At 41.0% G+C, this 20,100-nt stretch overlaps 1 protein-coding gene across 7 annotated transcripts in view; it reads left to right on the top strand.

Moving 5' to 3' along the window:
* Window positions 1-20,100, top strand: part of HEATR3 (HEAT repeat containing 3) — a 70,344-nt gene that overhangs the window by 15,570 nt on the left and 34,674 nt on the right. For 6 of the 7 annotated variants that reach the window (XM_086689484.1, XM_086689483.1, XM_086689487.1 and 3 more), the window contains exons 8-14: window positions 663-753; window positions 861-1,018; window positions 1,286-1,368; window positions 2,297-2,433; window positions 8,943-9,031; window positions 15,795-15,938; window positions 19,651-19,827. In XM_086689484.1, the coding sequence (XP_086545610.1) occupies window positions 663-753; window positions 861-1,018; window positions 1,286-1,368; window positions 2,297-2,433; window positions 8,943-9,031; window positions 15,795-15,938; window positions 19,651-19,827 (879 nt within the window). The remainder of the gene's footprint in view (window positions 1-662; window positions 754-860; window positions 1,019-1,285; window positions 1,369-2,296; window positions 2,434-8,942; window positions 9,032-15,794; window positions 15,939-19,650; window positions 19,828-20,100) is intronic. The other variant, XM_086689485.1, reaches the window with a different exon arrangement.

The raw sequence follows: 20,100 nt of genomic DNA, 5'->3' as shown, positions 1-20,100 counted from the left end.
TTTTCATAGGTAACTTGAGAATTAAGGTCATGTAAATTTATAGAGCCCATTTTAAGAATAGTAATTGATAAGTTCATGTTAATTATTTCCAAAGGAAAAAAGTTCTCCCCTTTTTTCAGTCTTAAAGAAATGCTTTATTGCAGTCTTCAAAGAAAGCCAGGAAACAAGCCTGTCTGCGTATACGGGCTTGTTAGTAATTCTTGTTAATGCAGTCTTTTCCAAGAGGACGTGTAAGCATCTAAAAGCAGGTTTGTTATGGATAAGTGCCTGGTCTCTGAAATGAGCTCTTGTTTTAATCTTAGTGGGCTGAGCTCCTTCTTAACACATTAGATTAAGTTTCAGGGTGAATTCAGTTCAGAATTCCTGAATATTTACCTCTTCTCTGCAGCTAACTAAGCAACACTTAGAGAACAGCCATCCAGAGAGATGGAAGCACAGTTATCAGTGGCCTGCTGCACAGTGCCAAGAGGAATCATAATGCTTATTTGTACTTGAGCACGTTAGGACTTTTCTTCTGGCTGTCCCATCCCCCAAGCGCTCTAGTCCAAGGGTAGAAATCATGTAGTAGGCTTTAACTAAGGACATCCATGTGAAAATATTTTCCCAAACATTGAGAGTTGGTTGGTTGATTTTTTTTTTTTTTTTTTTTTTTTTTTTTAAAGCCCACTGACAAGGAACTGAGAGAAGCCATAGCATTGTTGACAGCTCAGCAGACTGCTCTGGAAATTATCGTCAACATGTGCTGCAGTGAAGGTTTGTCACCAGTTTACACTGAGACATTCTCCCCCTGAACTGAAAGGGCAGCTTCCATGAGGATTTTCTTAAATATTCCAATTATGTGTGGTTCGCACTCTTCCCAGATCCCTCCGACGATGAGTGGGAAGAGCTTTCTAGCAGCGATGAGAGTGATGCATTTATGGAGAATTCCTTCAGCGAGTGTGGTGGCCAGTTGCTCTCTCCCCTCTGCCTCTCCCATGAGGTTCACACCGCTTTCACCAACTACCTCATCCCAAAGAAGGTAGTCTGTTTTAAGTCTAGCCTCATTCTGGAGCATGGGGAGGGCTAGCTATTCACTGTGTATGGGAAAGAGGTTTGCTCACACTGTAGGTAACTGGCAGGAAGCAAGCTAGGACTAACGGTACCGGGAGTACGAGGAACAGTAAGTAGGTCCTCACCATGTCTGACCATTTCACGTAGAGGTAACATGTTGGGATTTGAAAAAGGGATCTTGTGTAAAATGACACTACTCTTTAACCTTTGCTTTACTGCCTTCTTTTAAATCTAGATTTTTGAGAAAACTGCCTTTCCAAACAGCATTGCAGTTGACCTATGTTCTAGAAGTCCCACTTGGAAATCTTTGGTTAGAAAGTAAGAACTTTTCTATTTTCAAAACTATTTGTTATTATGTGATTATGTGAAACGATGGGCCTTTAAATAGAAGATGCTGACTCCCCCCAGATTCAAGAGTTCTATTCTTATGTGTATTCCCTAGAAAAAGGGGTGCATGTGTGCACTAAGCCATGAGAATATACATGGCAGTGTGGTTCATAGTTGCCCCAACCTGCCAACAACCTCAGTGTCCATCAGCAGCAGAATGGATAAATAAATTTTGACATAATCATGCAGCAGAATATGTACAGCACCAAAAAAAAAAAAAAAAAAAAAAAAAAGCCGACTGGAACATTGAGCAAGAAGGCAAGGCACAAAAGAATAATCACACTGTGATTCCACTTTTACAAAGTTCAAAACCTGGTAACACTTAACTGTTTTGTCTCAGGAGACATACGTAGGTGGTAAACCTATAAAGAAGAGCAAGGAAATGTTTACCATAAAAGTCTGGATAGTGGTGACCTTTAGGGGTCAGAGAGGTGGGGCATGATAGGGAAGGGGTAGATGGGCTGTGGGGGTGCTGGCGGTGTTTATTATCTGGGTGCGCAGTGTTTACTTTATAAAATATGAATAAACTATTAAACTCTATATATGTGTTGAACACTTTACGTATGTCATATTTCACAATTAAAAATAGTTCAGATGCTGCTGTGCATAAAAATTTTTCTAAAGCAGATTCCCTGTGACTCCTAAGTGAGTAATTGTGCCGCGAGCCCTGAGTGCTCAAGCAATTTGATTAGGTAGATAAACAGTTCACCTTAAGATTCTTTGTTAATAGCCATATACCTTCTGCTTGCAGATATTCCCAGCCAGAGCCTGAAGCTTAGGTGGAAAGTTAATACTGGATTCTGTTGGATAACAGACCGCATTAGGGAAACAGACCACATTTTTTTTGCTTCCTTTCCAGGATGAACACTATTCAGTGCAGAGCCCTCGTGTGTCTCCAGAGTCTCGTATCCCTCCTGGATGTGGACCATCTGGGGGGAGCCGCAGCTCTTCAGACACTTGCACAACATCTGTCACAGCTGCTTTTTTCGCAGCCAGGTAAATATTTAGGCCTCATTGCAAAAGACTGTTTGGATCAAGCAGAATTTTGAAGGGCCAGGAACTTGGACTTTGGCATTGTACTGTGTTTGTCATCCAACCTGAAGAAACCTTTCCCAAGCACTAAGAGTCATATTTATAGTTGCCAGAGGTATAGGGTCCAGCCCATATGCTGGTCTATGGGTTGTATTTGTTTTATTATTAAGATTTCTTGCATCCAGTTATGTCAGGCCAATAAGGGTGAATCACAAATATTGTAAATATTAAGCCCCATTAAGATATTCAGGTAATTCTCTAGTCTTTCTTTTTCTTTCTTTTTTTAAGCATTCTTTTTTTTTCTTTTTTAGATTTTTTTTCTTTTTTTATTTTTATTTGAGAGAGAAAGAGCAAGAGGGAGAGAGGGGCAGGGAGAGAGAGAGAGAGCGAGAGTGAGTGAGAGAGAATCCCAAGTGGGTCCATATTGTCTGCGCAGAGCCCGACCCAGGGTTTGATCCCACAATCCTGGGATCATGACCTGAGCCAAAATCAGGAGTTGGACGCTTAACTGACTGAGCCACCTGGCCACCCTATTTAGTCTTTATTTTTCTTCATTTTTCTTCTTAAACATAAAATCATTGATTTATATTTGATTGGGTAATCTATACATGTATCACAGAATTCACAAGTTACTACAGGACATAAAGCAGAGAGCCTCCTTTTCCTCACACCACCCAGTTCCTCTCCCAGAGTCCATCACTGTTACCAGTTTCTTGTGTTTTCTTCCAGAGAAATTCTCAATATCAAATATGTATATGATTTGAAAAAAAAGTATATACATGTGTTCTTAAGGCAAATGGTAGACTACCAGATAACAATACTGTACCCTGCTTTTTTCTAACACATTTCTATTTTCAAACACCTTTGCATGGTAAGAGGTATTACCAAGGTCTCTAATATGGATCAATTTCATTTGTACATAGAGACCTAGGGAGATGCCATATGTAGTTAACTATTTTTTCTAAGTGACCTAGCTGTATAAGGGTTAATGCATGTTCTTCTAACAGATTTTCATAGTTTGTGGTAGTAGAATCTCATTTGACTTGGTCACATGACAGTATAGCAGCTCAAGCCAAACAAACAATGAGAGACTGAGAGGGAGGGAAAAATAGTACTTTATGTAGCAAAGGAAAATTCTCCACATTGCCCTACGTAACATGTATGTCTGCAGTGAGAGTAATTTGGGAGATATGAATCTGCTGCTCTCAGATCCTCAATTTCAGAGTGTCTTTAGGGAGTTTTTGAGGGTAAACTCGAAGATATATAATATTTGCTTTCTGTACTAACCTTAGAATTTAACCACCAAATAAGATGTAACCTCGCTGTGTTACCATTGGTGTATTACTCACAAATCTCATTGTAAAGTATTTATTTGACGTATCTCTCCTCTTCTTAGACACATCATTAAGTCAAGAGCTGAAACTCTTAGGGGAACCAGGCTGGCTCAGAGGAGCATGTGTCTCTTGATTTGGGGTCATGAGTTTGAGCCCCATGTTGGGGGTGGAGATCACTTATATAAATAAGACTTCAAAAAAAAAAGTTGAAACTCTTAAAAGATCAAAACATGGTCGATTTTGACTAAATGCAAGTGTCTGTATAAACATTCATTCGAGAGTTGCTCCCCAGTTCTTTGTTTTAAAGATTTTTAAATTATTATTTTTAAATATTTTATTTTTAAGTAATCTCTCCACCCAACATAGGGCTCAAACTCAACCCCGAGATAAGAGTCATTTGCAACTCTGATTGAGCCAGCCAGGCACCCGATTCCCAGTTCTTTTAGACATCTATTTTGCACTCCATCAAGTTAATATGAGGTACTGTGCTTTTAATAGTGCATGTTTCAGAAGTTCTACGTCATTTTTAAAAATTGAGTAAATGTTCAGAAACCCGTACATAGTTATTCTGTCTCTCCTGACCTTCCAACATTTGTTAGTCAGCAGATGTAATTTTCCAGTGATCTCAGGCTGTGCATTCTTTCACCGGTGCGATCATGTGAAAACTGTGCCCAGCCACACCTAACACACGATATGGACAGGACTGGGCAAGCTCTGGCTACAGAAGTGACTTGTCAGCATGAGGTGGCCAGATAACTGTAGCTTTTTTTTTTTTCCCCCAATGTTTGTTTATTTTTGAGAGACAGACACTGAAAATCCTGAGCAGGCTCCATACTGTCAGTGCAGAGCCTAATGTGGGGCTTGAACTCACAAGCCGTGAGAGTCATGACCTGAGCCAAAATCAGGAGTGGGAAGCTTAACCGAATGAGCCACCCAGGCACCCCCGCTGTAGCTTTGTGTTTGTCTCCCAGTCTTATGAACCAGGCGGAGATTTGGATGGTGTTGGGGGGGGGGGTGGTCACTGGAGAGGGGGATATTTTATCTGACTTTTGCTGACATTGTGGCTCCTGTCAGCCCAGCTGAATGTCCCATGGTAGGGGAGGGAGGGGGCTACTGTTGCTCAGGCGCTCTCCCATCCACCCATTCACATGGGTGCCCTGTAGGGAGCTGGGCCAAATGGGATTGTGCACAGCCATGCTCCCAGGGGAGCATGACCTATCCAAGCCTATCACTGCTTCTAAGACCTGCCTAACCGGAGGGGATCCTGTCTGCCTCACTGGCAGAACAAACTGTCATGTCTTGCCTCTGAGCCATTTTTTCAGTGGGAGTCCAGTCAAGGTACTGGAAGCCCCATCTCCAACTAGCAGAAAGAGTGTTTCACTTGAGTAAGTGCACATATGCTGTGCCTCTGCTGTGCAGAAAACAGGTATGCTTCTCCCAGTTCAGCTGGCTATTTGTGGTCCCTGATGCTTGCACATTTATTACCTGGAAGATCACAGGAAAATGAGACTAAGTTCAGCCTTGGAAAAATAATGGAAAGTTTCTGAACTGTAGGAAACTAGAATTAAACGCTTTAAGTAAATTCCAAGTTCAGGGGTATTGTTGACATAACCTTTTCTTATCAGAATGAAATTTTTGATAGAGGATAATTGCTTATATTTAGAGATGGTATTCTAAAATTCCTTTTAAACAGAGATTTATTAAGTTACATAACCTTGTGGGTTTTAGGTGGGTGGTTTGAACTGTTATTGGAGAATTTTGTGGAGGATGGGGCTAAATGTCTCTAACTTCTTGTGTTATTATGTCTGAACATTAAATATATGAGGATCATACAACTCTGCCTAACTTAATTTTACTTTTTTAAAAATTTTAAATGTTTTTACTTATTTTTGAGAGAGAGAGAGTGTGCAAGCGGGGGAAGGGCAGAGAGAGAGGGAGACACAGAATCCAAAGTAGGTCTCAAGCTCTGAGCTGTCAGTACAGAGCCTGATGTGGGGCTTGAACTCATGAACCGCAAGATTGTGACCTGGGCCAAAGTCACTCACTCAACTGACTGAGTCACCCAGGTGCCCTTAACTTACTTTACTTTTAATGCTGAACTACGGTTCTGGGGGGTGCCTGGGTGGCTTAGTCAGTTAAGCGTCCAACTTCAGCTCTGGTCATGATTTCACGGTTTATGAGTTCGAGCCCCATGTGAGGCTGTGTGCTGACAGCACAGGGCTTGCTTGGGATTCTCTCTCCCTCTCTTTCTGCCCCTCCCCCACACTCTCTCAAATAAACTTTCAAGGAAGGAAGACAGGGAGGGAGGGAAAGAAGGCAATTGAAAATCAGTCTGAACAATTCACCTAAATAAAATTTGCTGCCTAATTACTTGTGAGTTGATTATTTACCTGCATTAAGATGTGCTACAAATTCTTACATGCCGAACAAAGTTGAGGGGAAAGACATTTTAGTCACCTCTTTTGTTTAACTTCGATTGACCTTTACTTAATTTCTTCAACAATACCATATGTGTTGACCTTTTACTGGGAATTTCTCAGAAAGGCAGGGTAGTTTGAAATTCCTTTCCCAAAATGGATAATGACCAGAAATGTGAATTAAATAAAAGTCATCCAAATAATAATCCTTAATTTAGGGAAAGTATAAATTGCACATGATGTAAAATAGTAGTGTGGTTTAGATTAGTGTTTTGAATCTAAAGTAATGGTTATTTTTCTTAGAATGGAAGATAGAAAAAAATTGTTTTGAGTGTGTTCTAGTTTGTATTGAGTTATTTCTTCATGATGTTGTTTAATTGTTTTATGTGCAGTTCATGAGTGTCTAGGGCTACACTTAATAGCTGTAATCAAATATAAATATAACTTACTTTTCAGAGCCAGTATGGTGACTTTTTGAATTTTATTAGTAATGACCTTACACCGATTTTTGAGTGCCTTTTCGGTGCTAGGCTGTATGAGCAAGGCCTTATTACCCCACCCTCCTGATAAGGAAGCTGAGATTTAGAGAGGTTGAGGAACTCCTTCTGGGGCATTCATTTCTTTAGCTATATTTATTGAACGCTTTATGCCATGTTCCACTCTCCAGGTCTGAGGGATCCAGGCGTGGATGAGATAAGCAAGACCACTGTGCTCACGGAACTTACAATCTCAGAGATTTAATGTAATTTTATCTAGGAAGAAAAAATGACAGCATAATTGGTTCAGGTGCCGTATTAGATGGGTTTACGTTGAAAGGCCTCTCCGAGGAGGTAACATTTGACCAGAGGCCAACATGAGAGGTTATATAAAGTCAAAGGCAGGATTCCATCCCAGGTCTGTCTGATCCTAAAGCTTAGTGTATGTTCTGTGAAACTTACAGGAACTCCCTACTTCAGTACGTAACATATATCTGAAAAGGAAGGTCAAAAAAATAAAATACGCAGATTTGCTTCAAATCTGTGCAGAAGCTGGCACATTCTCATGCAGGCAGTCCAGAAAAGGACATTGGTTGGAACCTTTCTAGGGCCCCAGGCAGCAGGAGGCAGAAAGCCAAGGTATCTGTTACCATATAGCAAAGCACCCCAAAACTTTGTGGCTTAAAACAATACTCATGAGTTTTTCTCAGGGTTTCTATAGGTCAGAGATGGTTTGTCTCTACTCCACAATGTCTAGGCCAGGGGTTCTCAACTAGGGGCAATTTCTCCCCACAGGGAACATTTGGCAATGTCTGGAGGTATTTTTTGTTCTTATAACTTGGGGGTTGCTGCTGTTATCTAGAGGGGAGAAGCCAGGGATGCTGCTCTTATACCCTACAATGTAGAAGGGACCCCAAAGAATTGTTTGGTCCAAAATGTCCTTGGTGCTAGGGTTGAGAAACTCTAGGGTTTCTGCCAGAAAACTGGAAGGCAGAACTTCTGAAGTCTTGTTCACTCATACGTTGATAGTTGGCTCAGGGGCTGTCAGCCGGAACACCCATAGGTGACCTCTTCATATGACCTAGGCTTCCTTATAACATGGTGGCTGGGTTCCAAGGGTAAGAGTTGAAAGAGAAAAAAGAGCAAACACATGTGAGTCAGGTGCAAGCCGTGGTGCCTTTTACGACCTAGCCTGTCGTGTTCATGTTTCCTGTTGCTTATAGAAGTCACAAAGTCCCCCCCAGATTCAAGGGGAGGGGAAGTAGATTTTACATCTTTATGGGATGTAGCAAGGCTTGGGAAGATCATGCAGAAATGAAAGTACCATTGTTGCTATTTAATATATAATCTACCACAGCAGGGGCTCCTGGGTGGCTCAGTCGGTTGAGCATCCGACTTCAGCTCAGGTCATGATCTTGTGGTTTGTGGGTTTGAGCCCCGTGTCAGGCTCTGTGCTTATAGCTCAGAGCCTGGAGCCTGCTTCAGATTCTGTGTCTCCTCTCTCTGTCCCTCCCCCATTTGTGCTCTGTCTCTCAAAAATAAATAAATGTAAAAAAAAAAAAAAATGTATAATCTACCACAGCAAATTCATCACTTTCCCTTCCCACCTAAGACGTTAGAGAGCTAGCCTGCCTGGGTGACCCACACCCTTCTGTATAACTGTAAACATAATTGTTTGTTGCTGTTGTTCCAATTGTTTTGTGTCGGAAGAAGGGACAATAAGAAAAGAGTAAAAGTGAGCAGGAATGGGAAGGGGAAGTTGGGTCAGTCAAAACCATAGAAACCATTGAAGCCATGGAGGTGTAGTGGCCTAGCCCTGTGCAAACAACAGTTGTTGACTACGTAGTGGACTTAGGTCGGTGAGGAAGTACTCTGATTTGGGAGACATCTCCATGCTAGTTCTGCCTAGCACTGTGATGGCAACCTGTGAAAGGCTGAATTCCATCTATGAAAGCTAGCTCAGGCTTAGCACGTGCTAAAGAAGGAAATCAAATGAAAATCCAGTGTCTGGAAGGCAAGGACTATCCGTAGAATGCTCCCTTGTTATGATTATTTCAATTGTGGACGTCTTTTCAAACTCAAGTATGTAGCTCACAAGGAACTGTGGAAATTCGGGCTCAATATCAAAAGTGTTAATTATAATAGCATATATTAAGATTTAACATGCGGTGTTTTGATTGTTTCTTTTCCTACAAAGTAACTTGTCTTAGAGAAAGACAAATGTGTATTTCACTTTTGTGTTTTAGATTTTGCTAAGCATGTTGACTTTCTAGAAGCCATAAGTAGTGCCTTGAGGGCCCTTTTGCAAACAATGGCCTCCAAGAACATTTCTCAGGTAAGATTCTTAAAAATTTTTATATGAAACCAGCAAAGATTCTGCATTATGGAGGCAAAGTTAATAACTTTTTTTTTTTAAGTATTTATTTTGGGGGGGGGCGCCTAGGTGGCTCAGTTGGTTAAGCGTCTGACTTCAGCTCAGCTCATGATCTCATGGTTCATGAGTTCGAGCTCCATGTCGGGTATTCTGCTCTCAGCGCAGAGCCCACTTTGGATCCTTTATCCCTCTCTCTGCCCCTTCCCCACTTGCGCCCACTCTTTCTCTCAAAAATAAAAATAAACATTAAAAAAACATATTAAAACTATTTGTTTGAAGAGTAACGTATGATCCTTATAAAGAGAAATCATATGTGCTTAAAATAAAAAGTAAAATATTTTCCTTCTTCCCGCCAGTGCCACCAACGCACACAATCTTTTTTATCGATGTAACTTGGTTGACGTACAGGTCACAAATATGTTCTCTGAAAGCCATCAGTCTTCTGTAACAGTTTACAGAAATTTTCAAGCATGCCTCCTGACCCTCCACAGTGATCCACAGGCATCTCTGTGATAGGTGCTTTCTCACTTTTATTTTTTGCTTTTTATTAAGGAAATTTTCAAACATCTCTAAAAGCAAAGATAATAGTATCACCAACCGCAGGTGTCACTGAGTTGGCAACATCCTGGCCTTCTTGTTCTCTTTATCTCCCTTACGCTTTGTTTTTGTTACCTGGACTGCTTTAAAGCAAATTGTGTTTATTTCACCCATAAGTATTTTATTATGTGCTTCATTACGTGTCTGTGACAGAAAATGGACTTTTAAAAAACATGACCACAGAACCATTACCCCCAAATTAACAGACATTGCTTTATCATCATTTGATATATGCAGTCTGAGTTCAGTGTTTTCTGACTGCCGTGAAAATGTCTTTTTCAGTTGCTTTTGTTTAGATCAGAACCCAAACAAGATCTACACATTGCTTTTGGTTGATACTTCTGTTTCAATTTTTTTTTTTAACGGCTTTAGTGAGATTTAATTCACATACCATACGATTCATCCATTTGAAGTGTACCATTCAGTGGTTTTTAGTATATTCACAGGTTCTTAAATCTCTTAATTTAAAACATTTCCCCTACCAACCCCCCTCTCCCTTTTCTATTTATTTACTGAAGAACCTGTTATTTGTCTTGAAGAATTTTTCTCATTCTGAGATTTGGCTGGTTGCTAACAATGGTAATGTTAATGTGTCCCTCTGTGGTCCGTATATCCTAGGAAGCTAGGTCTAGAGCCTTAATTAGATTTGGGATCAAATTTTTTGGCAAGAATAATTCATAGTGTTGTCTGTATTTTCTACTTTCCTATCACAAATTATGTATTTTCATAAATAGTGATGTTAAGATTAATCAGTGGATTCCTTAGTGGTTGTAGCCAGCAGGGATTACTGTTGTCTAGATCCGTTATTTTATCAGTGGTTGCAAAATGGACACATTCTAATCTTGTCATTTTTTTTACATTTATTAGCTGTGATTCTACTATAGAGAAAAACTTTCTGTCTCCTCAGTTATTTGGTAACTTTGAAATAAAGTCCATACCAGAAAGATGGGATAAGTGTATATGATTCTGCACCCCTACACTTTTCTCCAGAATAATATGTTAGTGCCCTCAGCAATCTCAGAAAGTGATCAGTGAGGTGTTTTTTTGTTTTGTTTTTAAATTTTTTACATTTATTTATTTTTGAGAGAGAGAGACAGAGCACAAGTGGGGGAGGGCAGGGAGAGAGGAAGACAGAATCCAAAGCAGGCTCCAGGCTTTCAGCTGTCAGCACAGAGCCCGATGCGGGGCTTGAACTCAAAAACTGTGAGATCATGACCTGAGCCGAAGTCGGACGCTTAACCGACTGAGCCACCCAGGCGCCCCCAGTGAGGTTTTTTAAATATCATTATGAACTCGTGGTTTTTAATAGATTTGTATTTCATTCCAGTATAAGCTTTTTTTCTTTGATGCAGAAACTGCCCCATCTGTCGGGACACTTGAGTGGCTTAGTCGATTAAGTGTCTGATTATTGATTTCGAGTCAGGTCATGATCCCAGGGTCATGGGATTAAGCCCCATGTGCTGAGTGTGAAGCCTGCTTAGGATTCTGTCTCCTTCTGTCCCTCTTGCTCGCCCACACTCTCTCTCTCTCTCTCTCTCTCTCTCTCTCTCCCTCCCTCCCCCTCTAAAAAAAAAAACAAGAAAGAAAAGAAAAGAAATGATCCCATCTGTTGGTAGTAGAAGTCTCTTCTCTGTGGCTCCTGAGCCCACTAGATTTGAGAGCTTCTTGGGTACAAGCAGCTGTCTCAGACTCATCTTGTACTTTTCCTGCTTGAAACCTGGAGTCATTTTCCCCAGCAGCCCTAATATCTTTAGTGGGAAATTAAGTTTTGGAATACTTTTGCTATGTTGTCTTTGCTTCTGGACTTTTTTAGTGGAAATAGCTAGGAAATAAGAATTTCATGGGAAGAGAAAAAATAAATCACAATGTCATACTGATATTTCCAGTTTAAGTAAAAAGGCTAAAGTATTTTTACTTAACTTTTGATATATAATTATCTTTTTTGTACTGCAAATCTTGCTTCTTAGTGGTGTTGAAATTATTTGCTTTATCCTACAGAATGTATTTAATAGTTTCAAGATAACAATGCTGTTATTACTAACAGTAACACAACTGAATGTAGTTTAAGATTTCTTTGTGATTCTTCTTGTCCTTAGGAAAAATTCCTCCAAGACTGTACAAATTGCTGTGTTTTAAAGTTGTTTGAAAAAATTCTCTTTGTGGCTTGTTATAAAGTTAGTTTCAATTGTTTTAGCTTTCCTTTTTTTAAGAGTCCTTTTCTCATTTTGCTCTAATTTTTATTTTACACAGTTTCAGTAACAAAACTGAAACAGGTTGGAGCGGCTGGCTCAGTCGGTAGAGCATGAGACTCTTAATCTCAAGGTTGTGAGTTTGAGGCCCATGTTGGGCATGGAGCCTAGTTCAAAAAAAAAAAACACACACACACACAGAAAAACTGAAACAAGATATATTCAGAGGAAAATATAATATATACATACGATGGGATATTTTTCAGCTTTAAAAAGGAACGCAATTGTAATACTATCACCTAGGTGAACCTTGAAGACATTACATTAAGTGAAATAAACCAAACACAAAGGACAAATATTGTATGATTCCATTTATGAGGTACCTAGGACAGTTAAATTCATAAGGACAGAATGTAGAACAATGGCTGTCAGGGGTTAGGGGAAGGAGAGAGTAGGGGCGTCCTGTTTAAGGGGATGGAGTTCTGGGGGTGGATGGGTGATGGCTGGTTGCACAACAGTGTGAAAGTACTTCCTGCCACTGAGCTGTACACTTCAAAATGTATCCCTTTGGCCCTGTTCTTCCCTTTCTGGTAACCATCCATTTTGGTTTTTGATTTATCATTCTATCGTTCTTTTTTATTTTATTTATTTAAAAAAAAATTTTTTTTTCAACATTTATTTATTTTTGGGACAGAGAGAGACAGAGCATGAACGGGGGAGGGACAGAGAGAGAGGGAGACACAGAATCGGAAACAGGCTCCAGGCTCTGAGCCATCAGCCCAGAGCCTGACGCGGGGCTCGAACTCACGGACCGCGAGATCGTGACCTGGCTGAAGTCGGACGCTTAACCGACTGCGCCACCCAGGCGCCCCATTCTATCGTTCTTATTTTAAAAACATAAGCAAATATGTAGGTCTTTGTATTTCAGCCCTTTCTTCAAAGTAGTGCTTCTGCCCCTTGCTGTTTTTCCCTCCTTTATTAATCATCATAGTACATAGGTATCTTTCTCCTTTCTTTCTTTCTTTTTTTTTTTTTAATTTATTTCTTTTGAGAGAGAGATTGTGTGCAAGAGAGAGCATGTGCACAAGTTGGGGAGGATTGGAGGGAGAGGGGGAGAGAGAATCCCAAGCAGGCTCTAGGCTGTCAGCACAGAGCTTGACACAGGGCTCGATCCCACAAACCATGAGACCATGACCTGAGCTGAAATCAAGAGTCAGATGCTTAACAAACTGAGCCATCCAGGCTCCCCTCTTACATCTTGTTTTACAGCTTCATATTATTTACTCCGTCGTGTAGGTGTTCCTTATTCATTCAACCTGTCTGCTATTGGTGGGTATTTTACTTTCCAGTCAGTCTTTGCTGTTATAAATAGAACCGCAGCAAATAACTTTTTTACAGATGTTATTTTGTGGTTTTGCCATTGAGTCTTGGGGATAGATGCCTAGAAGTGGGCTTGCTGGGTCAGAGAAGAGATGGAGTTCTAATTTTGCTAATTACTGCTGTAGTCCCCTCCTTAGACTTTGAGCCTTCTTGAATCTCCACCAGCAGTGAGAGTGCCTATTTTGCTGGAGCCACACCAGCAGAGTACATTGTCAGAATGTTGGATTTTAACCAGTTTGATAGCTGAGAAGTTATATCTCATTCTAATTTGCATTTCTCTTCTTCTGGGGAGATTGGATGTCTCTTTATGTATTTTAAGGGCCTTTTGTTTTGTTTTGTTTTGTTTTTTTCTGTAACTGTTCCTGTGTTTTCTCAGTTTTGCTATTTTGGTGGTGGTCTTTTTCTTCTTCATATATAAGGCCAAATCTTAGGGCCTCGCCCCCAGTCGACTTAAGCAGAAACTTTGGGGAGGGGCCCAGTGGTCTATATTTGAAGAAATTCTCCAGGGGATTGGCATGCACACTAAGTTTGGGTGTGCTATAGTAAGTGTGCTATACCATCCTTGCTCCTTCCTTTCTAAAATCTTCCAGTGTTGATTAATATGTCATTAGACCATACCACCCACTTCTCTTGGTTATAGCCATCCATAGGGTGCCCAAGGCACCCTTTGTTCCTTAAAGATTCCTGCTGTTGGGCTTTATTACTCTTCAATAGTCCTGTCATGATTCTAGGTGACTTCAGGATCCACATAGACGCTCCCCCAAGTGACCTGGCTTTGAAGTTCCTGGACCTCCCTTTCTCTGGCCATCTTGTCTTCCTTCCTACTTCTACTCCATGGCCACACCCTAGAGCGGTGCTTCCCACACTTTATCTTGGTCCACAGCATAGTGAGAATGTCTCTGGTGCTTTTCTGTCAAATGCAGTATGCGCTGTTGGTCTTTAATATATAAACCTTAAATTTTTTTTCTTTGTATATTTGAGAATTTTCTTTCAAGAACATAACTTTTGACCCTTAGTTTCTTTGAAATGGGAACGGTAATAATGGAGAGAGGATTAGAAGACCCTATACTGTAGGGCCTATAGAAATATAAAGTATTTTTATTGATTTTGCATGATCCTCAGCAGTAGCTTACTGGGTCAGTCTGATGTTTAAAGAGAATTACTCCCTGCTCATGCCCAGTTAATGTCTAGGCATTCATATATATTCAGGCCATAGATTTTCAGATTGGCTATGTATTGGACATGAGCATGGAATTTGAGAACTAGAAGGACCCTGGCTCTCTAATGCTTTACAAAAAAAGGAAACCAGGGACTAGAGGTGCTGAATGACGGCACTAAGACTGGAGTGCGACTGTCCTGCTCCCCTGTCTAGTTCTCTACCTTGTAGGTTTGTGCACACTGGGCAACTTAATGTTTGTGAGTCATGCCGCCTTCATCATTCATAGCAGCCTTGTTCTGGCTGTGAACAATCCTGTGGTTGGTGGGATTTGTTTTCTAAGAAACCTGAGCCTATTAGCTATTTCCTTTAGATTTGGCAGAAATAGTGCAGATGATTCAGAAATGAGCTTGTTTAGAATTGTTGAGTATCTTGGGGCACTTGGGTCAGTCAGTTGGGCATTTTACTCTTCATTTCAGCTCAAGTCATGATGTCACAGTTTGTGAGGTCAGGACCCATGTCAGGCTCTGCACTGACAAGGCAGAGCCTGGTTGGGATTCTCTCTGGATTCTCTCTCTTCCCCTCCAACTCTCAAAATAAATAAATAAACATTAAAAAACCTGTTCAGTATTTTATATGTGTGTGTGTATATACATATGTGCATTTTTGTGTGCATTACTTAATCCTCTTAGCCCCTCTGCATGGTGATCACTGTCCCTGCATTACTCATGGAGAAATGGAGAACTTAGTGGGGTCAAGTATTTTGCACAGGATTGCTAAGTGGTAAGGAGTAGAGCCAGGTTGTGAATTCAGGATGTCAGATTCCAAATCCAAAGCCCTTAGTTACGATGCTGGGCTGCTCCTCACAGGTGATAGCCTGGCAACATGATATTCGAATTCTCTTGTGATACCTGCGTCCACATATGTGTTCAGATTATCTTAAAATGAAAATTATCACTACACGGCAGAAGCACTATATAATTTCATGGTTTTTACAATCTCTAATAATTTACCATACCACACACATCTCAGGGTGAGTTCTTGCATAGATTCAGCCAATTTTTATTAAAGCTACAGGATTTTATTTACATTTTCAAAACGTTATGATTAACGTTAAAAAGAAATTTGAATCTCTTTAGTCTGCGTACATCTGACCAAAAGTCTTCTTCAAATGAAACTAATAGGAAATGAAGCCCCTCTTACAGGCCTACAGCTATGGTAAATTGAGTAATAACAGTGACATGAACAGGCCTCATCTTAGTTCAAGAATACCAGCTGTATTTAGGAGCGATTAGAGTAAGTAATAACTTTTCTTAGTGACATTCCTGTCAGTCCTGTTGTGCGTATTATTGGAACTGGTCGAGTTTAACACCATAAATACTCTCTTCTTCCTTTTCAACAGTGCATGACTCCCGATCAGCTGATGACATTGTGCACAGCCGGTATTCATAGTACTAATACAGGGGTGAGAGTAAACGTTGTTAGTATTTTAGGAATCACTGGCAGCGTCCTTGCCAAAGAAGATGGAACACTGGAAACTCTTAAGGTAAAACAATATGCTTCTAATGTAAAATGTTAAATCATTAGAAACAGGGTAATTGTTGGTGTGGGATTTTTTTTTTTTTATTTTTCTGAGAGAGGGGGAGGGAGGGAAGGAGGGAACATGAGTGAGCGAGGGATAGGCAAAGGGAGAGGGAGAGAGAATCCCAAGCAGGCTTCATGCCCAGTGCAGAGCCTGACGAGTGGCTCAATCTCATGAGGGTAAGATCATGACCTGAGCCAAAGTCAAGAGTCGGACACTCAACCAGCTAAGCCACTCAAGCACCCCAGTGTGGGATTTTTAAAAACTTCTGTGGACATCATGAGAAGAAATCCTATCAAGAATTTGCTTACTGGGGCGCCTGGGTGGCTCAGTCGGTTAAGCGGCCGACTTCGGCTCAGGTCATGATCTCGCGGTCCGTGAGTTCGAGCCCCGCGTCGGGCTCTGTGCTGACAGCTCGGAGCCCGGAGCCTGTTTCGGATTCTGTGTCTCCCTCTCTCTGACCCTCCCCCATTCGTGCTCTGTCTCTCTCTGTCTCAAAAATAAATAAACGTTAAAAAAAAAAAAATTAAAAAAAAAAAGAATTTGCTTACTAAAGTACATTATTAAAATATGCCCTTTGAATTTGGCTTGATCTGCCTACATGAATTAGATAGGTACTTGAAAAGTTGAGTTGCATTTTGCCGTTTAACTTTATTCCAGAGATACTTTTTCAAAAATGAACTTGTTTGCAGTGAAAGACGAGTTCAGCATTGTCTCAGGTACCTCTGCTTTTGCTGTTACATAAAATATGAGCATGTTCCATTCTCCTAGTGATGAAGGGACCGCTCGCCAGTTCTCTTAGCACGCCCGGCCAACGTGCATTCCGAACAGTACCACACAGTCCCCTCTGATGCCACTTCGTAAATTTGAAGCCGCAAGCTTCAACATACTTGCTTCCAGCACTTCATCGAGGCACAGTCGCTCAGGAACTAATCTGCTCGAGACACAGCATCACTAGTAACTAAAAGGACAGTGATAGTAAAGTTACCCTTCATTGTGGTAATAATTGCTGAAGTATTAATTACTAATTCATGGGTAGTAAACCATTTGTTAGGAAGTACTTAAGTTGCTTACAACTTTACAACGACTCATTTTTTTTTAATGTTTATTTATTTTGAGAGAGAGAGACAAAGCATGAATGGGTGAGGAGCAGAGAGAAAGGGAGACACAGAATCTGAAGCAGTCTCCAGGTTCTGAGCTGTCAGCACAGAGCCTGACATGGGGCTTGGACTCACCAACCATGAGGTCATGACCTGAGCCGAAGTTGGACGTTCAACCAACTGAGCCACCCAGGCACCCCAACCATGACTCATTTTTAAGAACCTTATTTTGAAAAGATACATGCACATAACAAAACAGACAAGTAAAAAGAATATTAATGAAAAAACTCCTCTCCCTTTATAACTTTCCAAGCCCCCCCAGTTTAACTGTAGAGAGGCAGCCACTGTTACCCCTTTCTTCTGTGTTATTCTAGATATATAGACACATAAACGAGAGAGAATGTAGCTGTGTGGTTGTGTGTGCGTACGACCATGTGCATGTTTAATCACTTCCCGCCCCTTAACACTGTAATTCCCAAGGTCCACTTGAGCGGAGCAACAAGTTTTTCTCAGGCATAACAGATTTTTTTGAATGTTTGTATTTAGTCACATTTCCAAACATGAAGAAAAGCAGAGGGGCACCTGAGTGGCTCAATCGGTTAAGCGTCCGACTTCAGCTCACGTCATGATCTCGTGGTTCGTGGGTTCAAGCCCTACATCGGGCTCTGTGCTGACAGCTCGGAGCCTGGAGCCTGCTTCAGATTCTGTGTCTCCCTCTCTCTCTCCCCCTCCCCCACTCACACTCTGTCTCTCTCTCAAAAATAAATAAACATTTTTTAAAAAATGTTTTAAAGCTCGGTATTAAAGGCATCATGGTATTTTGCCCCTGTTGGTTCAGTATGCATGTCTTAAAAATAGGGACAGTTTGTGACATAACCACCATTATCACACCTTACACAGTCAGCAATCATTGTTTAATACATCTCATACATGGTCCATATTCAGATTTTTTTCCAGTTTCAAAAACATTTATTTATGGATAGTTCATTTAAAGCAGGATTTAAGTCAAGTCTATGTGTTATGTTTGGTTGTGGATCTTCTAAGCCTCTCTCAATCTGGAAACTTCTCCCTGGCAGTGCCTACCACTACCTGTTTGTTTGTTTGTTTGTTTCTTTTTTTTAATTTTTTTTTTAACGTTTATTTATTTTTGAGACAGAGAGAGACAGAGCATGAACGGGGGAGGGTCAGAGAGAGGGAGACACAGAATCTGAAACAGGCTCCAGGCTCTGAGCTGTCAGCACAGAGCCCGACGTGGGGCTCGAACTCATGGACCGCGAGATCATGACCTGAGCCGAAGTCGGCCGCTCAACCGACTGAGCCACCCAGGTGCCCCTCTTTCTTTCTTTTTGAGTAAGCTCTATGCCCGTCGTGGGGCTTGAACTCAAAACCCTGAGATCACGAGTCACACACTGTACCAGCTGAGTCAGCCAGGCACCCCTACCACCACCTGTTTTTTTCCTCAATTCCTAGGGTTGTCTCATAGTGTCCAACCTTCTGGATTTGTCTGATTGCTTCCTTGTGTTGTTAAGCTTGTTCTTTTATTGTCTCTATTTTCTGCAAACTGGAGGTTAGATCTAAAGGCTAGATTAGATTCAGATTCAGGCTAATCTTTTTAATAAGACTACTTCCTACGTGATACTGTGTGTTTCATATTTTATTACAGAATATTGAATCTAAACACTATCCTAGAGGTTGTCTGTATAACTTAAATTCAGATAAGGACATTGGGGCCCAGAGTGGGTAATGAACTGTCCCAAGAGTCAGGCTGTTATTTACGTCACAGCTGGAGCTTGGACTCGCTATTCTTAGCCTTTCCACTCTCCCACTGATAGTACCAGATGTGCACATCACCCTTAAGACATAAAGGATGAAGGAGAACAGCCAAAACAAAGTAAGTTTACTTTTGAACAATTCTTTGCAGATTGGGAATGGCCTGTTCATTAGCCAGCTAATTGTCAAAGTATGGATGGGTGTTAAAGATCATTACAGGGAAGTACTTGTTTTTTTTTTTTTTAACATATATTTATTTGCATCTTGACAGGGAAAGGCTTTTTGAGGGAGATGGGAAAAATTTAATTTCCAAAGTCAATCTCTCATAGATCATTTATGGATTTTAATTTATTTTATTTAGGAATGTAAACTTAATTTATCTAGTTTATATTATACATGGTGTATTTATAAATACATGTGAAGTCTTTAATTTTTAGTTTTTCAAAGTTTAAAAAAAATTTTTTTTAAGTGTATTTATTTTGAGAGAGACAGAGCATGAGCAGGGGAGGGGCAGAGAGAGAGAGAAAGAGAGAGAGAATCCCAAGCAGGCTCTGCACTGTCAGCACAGAGCCCAACACGGGGCTCAAACTCACAAAACCATGAGATCATGATTAGAGCTGAAATCAAGAGTTGGACACTCAACTGACTGAGCCACCCAGGTGCCTCAGTTCTTTCAAAAAAATTTGTCTCTGGCATTTCTAAGTTTTAAAAGACCATGTGTGAATTGTTGCCACGTTCAAAGTTAGTATGGATTTTGGAAACTGAGGTTAGAATATTGGACAATAACTGTGTTTTGTTGTCTCCAGACCATCGGGTGCTTTCTGCTTGAGGTTGCCACTAAAGATCCCTCCCTCGTGGTGGCAGGGGAAGCCTTGGATGCCCTCTTCGATGTTTTTGCAGATGGGAAAGAAGCTGAAAGGGCCTCAATTCAAATTAAACTGTTGTCTGCTCTGAAAGAATTCCAGCCAGTCTTCAAAACGAAGGTATGTAGCTGTTAGGTCTCAGGGAGCCTGGGTGGCTCAGTCGGTTGGGCGTCTGACTTCACCTCAGGTCATGATCTCACACTTCGTGAGTTCGAGCCCCACATCGGGTTCTGTGCTGACAGCTCGGAGCCTGGAGCCTGCTTCGGATTCTGTGTCTCCCTCTATCTCTGCCCCTCCCCTGCTCACGCTCTGTCTCTCTCTCTCTCTCTCTCTCAAAAATAAATAAACAGGGGCGCCTGGGTGGCGCAGTTGGTTAAGCGTCCGACTTCAGCC

Source organism: Puma concolor, chromosome E2 (genome assembly GCF_028749965.1).
Source record: "Puma concolor isolate L17-30 chromosome E2, mPumCon1.1.hap2, whole genome shotgun sequence".
NCBI classification, from domain to species: domain Eukaryota; kingdom Metazoa; phylum Chordata; class Mammalia; order Carnivora; family Felidae; genus Puma; species Puma concolor.
This window is presented reverse-complemented; position numbering and strand designations above follow the sequence as displayed.